We start from the raw sequence: 11,469 nt of genomic DNA, 5'->3' as shown, positions 1-11,469 counted from the left end.
TGGAGCTTTCCGCCGTTACATTTACCAATCTTATTTAGTCGCACGACTCACGTTCACACCCCTCGATCAAGAGCCTCGCCGCCGTCGCCGTCGCCGTCCGTGCGCGCGCGTTCCCTCCATTTTCGGCCGTCCGCCGCCGCCGCTATACATATACCTGCCGAAGTCTCCTGTCCCTTCCTCTTCTAGCTAGCTGTGCTTGATCTTCCGACCTAGTTGCACCTCGTCACGGGATGGCGCCCGGGCTGCGGGCGCTCGTCCTCCTGCAGCTCGCCGTCGCGTTGCTCGCCGTGCTTCCACCCCGCGCGACCTCGGACATCGCCAGCGACCGCGCCGCTCTCCTCGCCCTGCGCAGCGCGGTGGGCAATCACCTCAAGTGGGACCAGACAGTGTCCCCCTGCCAGGGCTGGCTCGGCGTCAACTGCTCCGGGCCCGTCGGCAACGAGCGCGTCGTCGAGCTGCGGCTCGTGGGCAAGAGCCTGAGCGGGCAGATACCGGTCGGCACGGTGGGCAACCTCACCGCCCTGCAGACGCTCTCGCTCCGGTTCAACGCCATCTCCGGCGCCATCCCCGCGGACATCGGCGGCTGCGCGCAGCTCCGCTGGCTCTACCTCGTGGGCAACCGCTTCGACGGGGGCATACCGGAGAGCTTCTTCTCGCTGGCATTGCTCAAGAAGGCCGACCTCTCCGGCAACCGCCTCACGGGCGGCGTGTCACCGGACTTCAACAAGCTCACCAACCTCGCCACGCTCAACCTCGAGGGCAATGACTTTGCAGGCGAGCTCCCCAGCGGCCTTAACCTCCCGAAGCTCACGCAGTTCAACGTGTCTTACAACGGCAAGCTCGACGGCCCCGTGCCCGCGTCACTCGCCGGGGCGCCCGCGAGCGCCTTCCTCGGAACGGCGCTCTGCGACGGCCCTCTCGCCGCGTGCGCCAACCCGTCTGGGGACGACAAGAGAGACGGGCTATCCACTGGCGCGATCATCGGTATCATCATCGCCGCGGTGGTCCTTCTCCTGATCATGCTGTCAGTGTGGTTCCTCGTCTGCTTCCGACGGAGGCGCCGGGAAGCGGCCGGGGGAGCCACGGAGGCCGCGGCCAACGTGCACGAGGGCACGGAGCCTATAACGGTGACCGTGGCGATGACGAACACGGACGCGGTGAAGCGTTCGCACTCCCCGACGCCAACGCCGACGCCGACGGCGGCGGCCCTGACCGGCGAGGGCAAGAAGCTGGTGTTCCTGGGTAGCGCGCCAGAGAAGCCCTACGACCTGGAGACGATGCTGCGGGCGTCCGCCGAGGTGCTCGGCAAGGGCGTCCACGGGACCACGTACCGCGCCACGCTGGACGGCGGCGACCCCGTCCTCGCCATCAAACGCCTCCGCGACGTGCACCTCCCCGAGCGCGAGTTCCGGGACAGGGTCGTCGCCCTCAGCGCTCTCCGCCACGAAAACCTCCCGAGCCTCCGCGCCTACTTCTACAGCAAGGAGGAGAAGCTCCTCGTCTACGACTTCGTCGGCGCCGGCAGCCTCTCCTCCCTCCTCCACGGTGAGTGCACTTCTCCTTCCACTCGATCTTGTAGCGACAGGTAGAGTGCCGTGTCGTCACGTTGTCCATCGGCGGCATGTTTAGATAATAGGCTTATTGCATCGCAGGCAACGGCGCGGAGGGCCGTGCGCGCCTCGACTTCACGGCGCGCGCGCGCATAGCGCTGGCGGCGGCGCGCGGCGTGGCGTTCATCCACGGCGGCGGTGCCAAGTCGTCGCACGGCAGCATCAAGTCGTCCAACGTGGTGGTTAACGGGACACGGGACAGCGCCTACGTGGCCGACTACGGCCTGGCGCAGCTCGTGGGCGCGGCGGCGCTGCCGAGGCGGGGCACAGGGTACCGCGCCCCGGAGGTGACCGACGCACGCGCCGTGTCGCAGAAGGCCGACGTGTTCAGCTTCGGCGTGGTGGTGCTGGAGCTTCTCACCGGTCGCGCGCCGACGTACGCGCTCCCGGACGACGGCGGCGCCGGCGGCGTGGACCTGGCGCGGTGGGTGCGGTCAGTGGTGCAGGAGGAGTGGACGTCGGAGGTGTTCGACTCCGTGATCGGCAACGAGCCGCGGGTGGAGGAGGAGATGATGCGGCTGCTGCAGCTGGGCATGGAGTGCACGGAGCAGCACCCCGACCGGCGCCCGAGCATGGCCGGGGTGGAGGCCAGGATCGAGCGCATCGTCGAGGACGCCTGCCGGAGGGCCGACTTCAGCAGCACGGACGGAAGCCGGAGCGTGTCGGCTTGACCGGCAGCGTACGTCTTGGGTCACTTCATTCCTTTTGATTCTATGCTTCTTTCTCAAAGGAGACATTCCGTTTGTAATTTCGTGTTGTCATTTCTTCTTGTTGTGGCGGATTCTGCAGTGGCATTGTAATTATGCGCTGTCAATGTTTGCTTGTTTGCATTTTTCTCTTCTTCCTGAGCGTCCAAATTCTTTATTTCTCCCTGAATGCAATAAAGCTGTGTAGTAGCCGCATCATTAATTCATTTAGTCTTATTAGATATTAAGTGGATTACACTTGGAACCTATTATTAGCACCAACTGTCCATTTAAATTTCTTAAAATCAAATGTTAACTTCACAAACACCAATAGGTATAATAACAATGTGAAGGTAACGTTTGCCACTTTCACCTACCACCAGAGTGGGCATATGTAATTGGGTGTCAGGGTATTAGTCTGTCTGGCCACTCTTGGCAGAGCCATGTAGAGAGAAAAAATGCATTCTTCTTCAGAAACACAACTGCTACTCATCCAAAAAAAAAGATCAATATTCGAACTCAGACCAAAACGAAACTACACCCTATGCAGTCAAGTTAGACCATTTCTGTTATAAGTTGCTACAATTCCTCAACTTGGATTGAAAAACCACATGGGCAGCGTTTTGTCCGCACAAAAGTCTCTTCGTCGAAGCTCTGATCTTCATCCGGGAACTCGTGTTCATGGTCATCACCAGGGAGAGAATATTTTGGGCGTCCATCCCCCTGTGGTCTGCTTGGATGAGATGTCTCTTTCGAGCTTCGAGGACTGTCACTAGTGCTCTTCTGGTGAGTATCAATTTTGGCTGCTGAACGTGCATTGTACGAGTCTTTCAACCGTTTTCTTGTTGCAATAGAGCAGAGCAGTTGATACCACCTAGACAGAGCCTGAGCTTCCTCCTGCTTCCTTTCCGCAGCTTGTCTCCGTTCCTCCTCTTCATCATATGCCTACCAGGAAGTATTATCAAGATTACATCAACTCTGTCAGAGCTTGCGCTCAAACTTTGTATGTTCACTACGATGATGAAAGGGCACTACTGATTCATCAAAATACTACCCTTCATACTGCTACATTTGCATGACAACAGGATGGACAGTTCCAATCATTTGAAAGTAAATCAAATGCAGTAGCCTCTCTTCAACATACCTCCAAGATGGCATTTTTGAATTCGTCACATACAACAATCCCATCAAAGAGTGGAACGCACCGACCGCTTCGATAATCAAATCCAACCATGGCAGGAGCATAGTCAATTCCAAGCCTCTTTGCAACCTGGAATACTCTTGGTAACCTCAAGTGTACCGTACCAGGTGGAAGGCACTTCTCTGACCATACATCAACTTGGCCCCGTTCATTCTTTGAGAAATTTTAGCATTCAATCAGTACGGAGGCACCACAAAATAAATACTGGTAGTTATCAAAAAGCAAGTGATACTCATTATGAACGAGCCGTGTACCTTTGGCACAATGCCATTTACAGCGCGAGGAAGTTGCAGCGGTTCCAGTTGCCATTTACCGTATAATTCCGTGGTTAGCTGAAGTCCATCGTCGTTACTATTGGATTCTTTTGACTGAGAGTTGAAAGTCCTCTTTGGTCGTGTGACAACCTGCATACAAAAAAGTTACTCCACCAGAAAAAAAAGGCAACAGAGAAAAGATAAGCATGTGCTGTTGTTATAGACCTTTGCAGGTGACTCGTTATCTCTGACTTGCAGCCCCTCCGGTAGCCAGCCATGTCTTGATTGCAGTGTTTGAACACAAGATCTAGGATAAACAGGATGCCCTTTACAGAAGCCAAGCACTGGACCCTTGGGATGAAGAACTTGGTTCTTGTGCAGCCACTTCTCAAGAGCATAAAGGTGATGGTCTTTGTAGGCCTAAATGGTTACATACATGATTAAATCAAGATAACAAGCAATTTTGGAAGAAGCAAAAAGGGTAAGAGATATTTAAATCTCTCTTAAATCATGTATGGGCTGTACCTGTTGATTGGTAGGAAGAGGCTCTGTTAGCGCCCTGGTCTGAAGTTCCATCTCTTCAGAGTCATTAGTTGCTGCCAATTCAAGCTGCTCTAGCGGTGCCATAACATTATCCCACCACTCTGGATTCACTCTCCCCTGGACAATTCTGTGCCATTGCAGGCAATACCTGGAAACATGTGGAGCATGATTGTTAAAACAATTTAGTGAAGAAACTGTTATGTACATGTAGTACATGGCCCACACAGCACCCAGTTAAGGAGAGGATCTTCATAATCTATCAATTAGGTAGTTTATCTTACGTTAGGAAGATATCCTTTAGCTTGGGCCTTAAACCAATTAAAGATACGATCTACGATTTGTTATTCAGTTTGGATTGTTAGGCGCATATAAAGGTCCCTCTGAGGAATTAATCAAATAGAAGAATAGTTCTGCTACCTTGCCTCCCGGTGCAACAACCCTCCCCTTCATTTATAACAAAATCTCCACTATCACTCTCCAAAACCGTACCCTCTAAAAAAACTCCTTAGTCAAGAACAATAGTGACAGAGCTAGGTACATGAAAACACCCTCCGAAACCCTACCCTCTAAAAATATCTCCTTTGTCAAGAACAATAGTGACAGAGTTAGGTACTAAATGAAAACAGTGCAAAAGGTTTGTTTGATGGTTGCACAAATATTACTAGTTGGTCACCAGATTTATATTTTTCTGGCTCTGTCCCTGAACCTTAAGTGCACATCTAAATGCTGCATTGCGAAAACTATAGAATTACAAATATTTGAGTTTCAAACATATCAGTAAATAGTAACACAGTGCTCCAAGTCATTCAGTGCAGACTGAATTTGCATTGCAAGTTGCATTAGGAAATAATAATTTCAGTAATCATGCCTACAGTAATTTCTCTGGTTGCATTGTTTGGTTTGGCTCACAAATACTCCAGCCGGTCGGATTTAATCGACGCGGAGGGAGGTATGTGCATGCATGATTTTAGCAGGCTGGTGCGTCAATTTTTTAAGTCCAGAGGTAGTACAAGGTAATTAGTATATCTTTGTTGCAGCACATGGCAAAAACTAATTCTATAAGAAGCAAACCTTCTAGTCACATCTTTAGCACCACTACCAGCAAAGGCAACAACATATCTCAAAGGCTTCCTGCAAACAGCAGAAGCAGCTTCTACTTGTCGTTCACCATCAGTAATATCATTCACAACATCAACATGCACCCATCTTCCTGTCATTGTCTGGCCACCGCAGTATATTTCGGCCCAATATAATGGTGCTCCATTTCTCGACCAAACTGCGCTTGAGTTGGACGCAACTTCTGCATTTTTACGTAATTTCTTCAACGGCGGAGTAGAATTTAGTAGGGTACCAGTTGACTGACTGGATGTGGCAGCTAGCTTATTTTCTTGAATTTCGGCTGCAGTGGCTGAAAGGGCCATTTGCAGTTGCAACTCAAATTCTACATCTCCTTTCCGTTTTGCTTTATCAGAACTACTGGATGTTAAAGAGCATTGCCTGCTGGATGATTCATCTTTTGATGTTGACGCAGATTGATCATCCTTGCAATTTGACAAGTTTTTAGATAAACTTCTCCTGCAAGCTGACTTATTTTTCAAATTCCCAAGATTGCATCGTTGCTTGGTCATACTGAAGCTCTCTTTTGTATTAACTTCGGATTGGGCCGGAGAAAGAGTACTAAACTCATTATGGCCTGCAACAACAGAACTACATGCTAGTTCCCTTGTAGAAAGCCTAGGTACATCACGATTTGGTGTCCCCGCCGCTTTAGCGTCAGGCTTGAGTCCAACGACATCCATATTTGTAACAAACCTACAAGGTAAATTATACTTAGGTATTGCTCAAAAGTTGTCAAATCGAAACAAAGGATAGTGTAATAAGCCCCCAATTCTCTGTGTGAATTATCTTCAAAGGAAATTTGACAGGGTTGAAGAACTTATAAGAACCTATAGAAATTAACTTCCAAATTAAACCCAAGTATATTATCAAGTGTAATAAATCGAGTACTTATGCCTTATAGTCATTCTCCTGGGCCACCAATTCTTGTATATTCAAAACACGAGTCTTTCAAGTACACAAAAAATAGAGAATAAATCGATCATCTCAAAGAGATTAAAAAAATGCAATTCTCGACACTATATTAAATAATCATGCATAGGATATTTAATGATTTGCTATTAGTATGCACCTCTGTGAAACCAAATTCTATAAGAACTAACAGGACATCAAATGATCTATGCCTTGCTGATGCCAAAAAAAAAAAAGTTAAGATATGGCCAAACTCAAGCACATAATTAGTTGCACAGTGATATCCGTACCTAGTTGTTAAGTTGAGTGCCCTAAACAGTGCCACTGATATTGCGCAGACCTGCATTGCAAACCATTTAGGTGTCATCTATACTAAGAGACATTATGTGTAGCTTCAGTAGATGAATTCCATTTACAATGTCAAATAGAAAATAGATTGTGGCGCAAGGGAATATGATTACGCTCATTCAAATTTCTAGGGTTCTTAAATCTGAAAAAAAAAGTGGAATAGGCATAATGCCTGCTGACAAGGAATTAAGGGCAGGTGGCTAATTCCTTCAGGAAGCATAATGGTAGAGCAGATACAATACCTCTTCAGCAGTGCCTACATGACTTTGAAGTGCAAAAGCCATATTTGATTCAAAAGATCCTCTATCAGTAGATTGTGCAATTACAGAGAAAGTACGATGGAACTGCACGCACAATAAAAAAATTAAGAAAAAAAAAGAAATGTGGCAACAATGTGTAGATATAAGGCCCAAAGGGGGCTTACCCAGCTCACAAGATTACGCAGGTTATTAGCGTCCAGTTTTTGAATTTCTACACCATTCAACAGTAAGTGGTGTGGTAAAACAGAGAGAACTGAAGCCTGAAAAGAACAATTAAAAAAAAACAAATATGGTTTATCTTGGAAGATGCTTCAGTTTACTACTTCTGAAAATTACCATGAAATTTCAACATTCTGGAACATGAGAAATTTAGAATGGTATAAATGAGTACCAATATAATGCACCTGAATAAGAGGATCATTGCAAGCCTTGTCAATTACCCTACCCCTTGCTAGCAGGCAAAGCAAATGTACCTTGTGCACGAGTTCAGCCAACTCCTGAACAAATCCGAAAGTAGCATTTGGTCAATACTAAAAGAGAGTGGCCCTTGCACAAAAAGACAGATAGTAATTTGAACTTCAGAAGCACATTAAAAAGGAGTGGGAACTGATGCCCCTTTCAGAGAGGCTTTCTTGTGAGTAGGCTGCAGAACACTGCATTACACAGCAAACAAGCTGCTACCTACCAATCTTGAGAAGTCAGCACATACTGTAAAGCTACAGTTAGACACATGTTTATGCACCAACCACGCAGAAACCTTTATTAATAACATGTTTTTAAGTCGTGAAATGTTTACCTTCTCTTCAGCAGTATGCCTTCGAACACTCTTCTTTTCTGCTGACGAAGGTACATCAGTGAACTCAACGGTGACCGTCTCTCCGAGATCATGGGAATAACCCTCTTTGCAATCCTCCACAGAGACATGCCCCTCTTCCCAGTCCATTCCAGCTGCATCACTCTCACCAATTGCCTCAGGCTCCTTTTCCTCCAGATTTTTCTTCACAGAACTCCCCGCACTGCACCTTTTCATACTAGCATCACCATTCGACTCAGTATTGGCTTTGACTTTTTTGCGCTTAACCCCCGATGGGGAATCCGATTCCACCTGAAGTGAACAGCATAAGGAAATTCCATCAAGGAATACATAAGTTTGTGTTACATGACTAAATCTTGACATCCCTAAGCCGTACCCGTCCTACCTTAGGAAAAAGAATCTATAACTAGACACCCAGGCCTATTTTCCACCCAAAACTTAAAAGTGCTATAATCTTCAGTTCCATACGCTTTGAACTCCCCGCACTGCATGGGGCATACGCTTTGAACTCAAGTTTACTACTGAATATACAAAACTGAAATACTTTTCAGTCGATAAAGTGTGTCCTCTCTGAGTTACTTTGTGCCTAAATTTTCAGATCATTCAAACTGAATCTGTTGAACAGTCTTGATAAAGGAGTTTTTTTTAATAAAAAAAACACATTAGAACATCACTAGCTCTGTCTACAGCCTGAACCAGGTTATGCCATAATCCCCTGGAATCTAAGACCAAAGTTGGCGTCTTTTACTACCTTGGCGGCCGGGGATTTCCCTTTCGCGGCGGGCGAAGCTCTCCGGCGAGTATTGGCGGCGCCAGCGGCAACCCCCTCCTCGGCTCCACCTCCTACAGGAGAAAGAGCAAGAACTTCAGCAAAAAGACAGTATGGTAAAGCATTAAAAGATGACGGCGGCAAGGAGGACCAGACGGAGGCGACCAGCACCTAAGGAGGCGGGGGACGCCGCGGGTGCGGGTTTGTCCTCGCGGCGGGTCTGGCCCCTGGTCCGCATTACTAGATCAGCTGCAGCGCTGCTCTGGTCTCCTTCCTTGCGATTCTTGGCGGCGGGGGTGGAGATGGAGGGGTAGGGGAAGCTGGGGTGCCCGCTGCCGGCGGCCGCCGTTAGGTTTAGGGAAGCAAAGCGACGGGAGCCGCGACCGGCGGTGGTGGCGGCCTGGTGAGTTTCGCGCGCCGCGAGGCGTTGTGTGGGACCGGTCTGGCTGCAGGGTCTTTTTTTTTCCTTGAGAATGCCGACATGGATGTGAGCAGCAGCTGCTGCAAGTGGGACGTGGCAGCGTTTGCTCCTTTGGTCACGGGCTTTCAGTAAGAACGGCCTGCCATGGACGGAACACCGGCCTTGAGCTGAGACAGGCGTGCCACGCTCAATTGAGAGAGTAGCTCCGTTTTATAGACTAGGACAAAACCCGTGCGTTGCTACGGTATCACATTAATTAAACAAATAACATAAAGTCCTACATTAAATAAACAAATAACATGAAATTCTTAATTGCCCTGTCTTTTACTTTCTTACCAAAAAGAGTGATATGTTAACATATATAACATTAAGAGAAGGGAGTCTGCATCCATCGTAATAACCAACATCATATCAGGCCTTTGGCCATATGAGAAGCGTCCACTACATCAATAATTCAAGTTCTAAATTGTAGGAAAAATATAAATATATAGTTCTTTCGGGCACTCCTGGCAGCAGAGGAGACTCGTTTCGCCCTGGGCTCCCGCGAGTCCCAGGGCGAAACCCTAAATCGCGCTGCCAGCGACCTCCCTCCTCCACCCCTGCCTCGCCGCCGCCAGAGGGCATCACCGGGCGAAGCCTGGGTGGCGTCGGCGGCGGCGGCGGGGCGTCCTCTCCCCTCCTCGCGGTGATGGTGGTGCGGGCGGCACCGGCGCTTGGAGGCATGACGCTGGGCAGGGGGCGTGGCGGCGCGGCAGTTCTGCGGCGGCGTGGTGGCTCTGCGGGCTCTTCGGACGCCGGGGCGGCGGCCCTGGGTGGAGAGGCGGCGCTGGCTTCGCGGCAAGCAGCGCGCGCAGGTGCTGGCCGTCTCCTTGGCCGTGGGGACGGCGAGGAGACGACGGGTGGTGGCCGTGGATCTCGGGCTGCTCGTCAGCTCCGGCTCCAGATCTGAAGTGGACACCTCCCTGGACAGGCGCTGCCGGCTGGTGCTGCCTCCCGGTGGCTTCTTGATGCCGGATCTGGCACCCAGCTTGGTGTTGGAGGTGGGACAAGGACCGGGAGAAATCCCTGGCTCGTCTCGGCAGCCACGACGGCGGCGACGCCTGTGGGCGCCGCTCCCCTCCCTGGAGGCGATGTTGAGGTACTCTTCCCTTCCCTCCCGCCCCTCTACTAACCCGGGAGAAATCCCGAATCCTCTGGATTGAGCGGCAGCGGCGTCGTGGGCGTCGTCACCTTCCTGAAGGTGCCGTTTTGGGTGAGAGGGATGAGGGTTTGTTCCAGCTATGGTTGTTCAGCGCCGAAGGGGGGGCCTTGGTGAAAGGATCGTATGCCGCACCTAGAGGGGGGGGTGAATAGGTGCTAACCAATTTTTAGTTCTTTTTCAATTTAGGCTTGACACGAAAGGTAAATTCTCTAGATATGCAACTAGGTGAATTTACCTATATGACAAGGCTAACAACTAAGCAAGATATATCTAAGCAATATAGAGATAGAGTGGGATAGAGGTAACCGAGAGTGGAGCACGCGATGACACGGAGATGATTCCCGTAGTTCCTTCCTTTGCAAGAAGGTACGTCTACGTTTGGAGGAGTGTGGTTGCTACGAAAGCCAAACCAACGAGCCACGAAGGCTTCACTCGGATCTCCGGTGAGCAACGCCACGAAGGCCTAGCCCACTTCCACTAAGGGATTTCCTCGAGGCGGAAACCGGGCCTTTACAAGGTTCTTGGGGCACACATCCACAACCAAATTGGAGGCTCCCAAATCTGTTACAACACAACAAATCAACAAACATACATCAACAACAACCACTAGGGATCCAAAGAGGAACACTAGCAAGGGGGCCCTCAAGCATAAGAGGGGAAATGAAAAACGCTTCGGTGAGGATGTAGATCGGGGTCTTCTCCGTCGATTCTCCAAAGCACAAGGGATTTGGGTGGTTGAGGAAGGAGATCCGATGGATTTGATATTCTTGGTGGCTCAACAATGGTGTATGTCTTTTTAGAAGGGGGAATGAGCAACCCTAGCTCAATGGAGAAGAAGCCCTTAAAAAGGGCAGCCCAATCGGCCGTTGGAGACGTTGGGGAAGGGTGGCCGGTAGTACCGGCCAGCTTGGGCCGGTACTACCGGTCCTAGGCGCGCGCGCGAGGCCACCAGGAGGACGCCACGTGGCCAGGAGGGCGCGGTCCGGGGGGGAGGCTGGAGCCTCCGGCCCGGGGTACCGGCCGAGGTACCGCCGGGTGCTCCAACCCCCCTGGATGTTTACTGAGACGCTCGCCGCGCCCCCGGTACCATGGGCGGTACCATGGCCGGAGCCTCCGGCCGTGGCCAGGCCGGCGGTACCGCCCAGGGCCCCCGCTCCTTCTTCTCTTCCTTTGCTTTTCTCTTTCTCTTCTCCTTCTCTTTTCTTTCTTTCTTCTTCTCTTTCTTTTCTCTTCCAATATCTTGTATACTCTTCACTCTTTAAGCATCTAGAGAATGTAATAACCTACAAATCTTATAAACCGAAATGTTCATATATTATCATTGTCATCAACAC

The 11,469-nt window shown here is 50.3% G+C and overlaps 2 protein-coding genes across 2 annotated transcripts; one reads left to right on the top strand and one right to left on the bottom strand.

The window, feature by feature from the left end:
- The first annotated feature begins 230 nt into the window (after positions 1-230).
- Positions 231-2,281, top strand: LOC124682601 (probable inactive receptor kinase RLK902). The gene is made up of 2 exons (XM_047217256.1): positions 231-1,545; positions 1,653-2,281. Exons 1-2 carry the CDS (start codon positions 231-233, stop codon positions 2,279-2,281), a joined length of 1,944 nt encoding a protein of 647 aa, XP_047073212.1.
- Positions 2,282-2,746: 465 nt separating this feature from the next.
- LOC124683395 (DNA repair protein RAD4-like) lies at positions 2,747-9,012 on the bottom strand. The gene is made up of 13 exons (XM_047217914.1): positions 8,685-9,012; positions 8,496-8,587; positions 7,727-8,035; positions 7,335-7,427; positions 7,095-7,190; positions 6,913-7,014; positions 6,613-6,662; positions 5,366-6,106; positions 4,277-4,442; positions 3,977-4,171; positions 3,752-3,901; positions 3,441-3,650; positions 2,747-3,241 (listed from the first exon to the last, which is right to left on the bottom strand). The coding sequence occupies exons 1-13, from the start codon at positions 8,749-8,751 to the stop codon at positions 2,876-2,878; spliced, it is 2,637 nt and encodes an 878-aa protein (XP_047073870.1). The 5' UTR covers positions 8,752-9,012; the 3' UTR covers positions 2,747-2,875.
- Between the last annotated feature and the right edge of the window lie 2,457 nt (positions 9,013-11,469).

Source organism: Lolium rigidum, chromosome 1 (assembly GCF_022539505.1).
Source record: "Lolium rigidum isolate FL_2022 chromosome 1, APGP_CSIRO_Lrig_0.1, whole genome shotgun sequence".
Lineage (NCBI taxonomy): Eukaryota > Viridiplantae > Streptophyta > Magnoliopsida > Poales > Poaceae > Lolium > Lolium rigidum.
The sequence above is the reverse complement of the archived record's forward strand: the minus strand, read 5'-3'. Positions and strand labels throughout refer to the sequence as shown.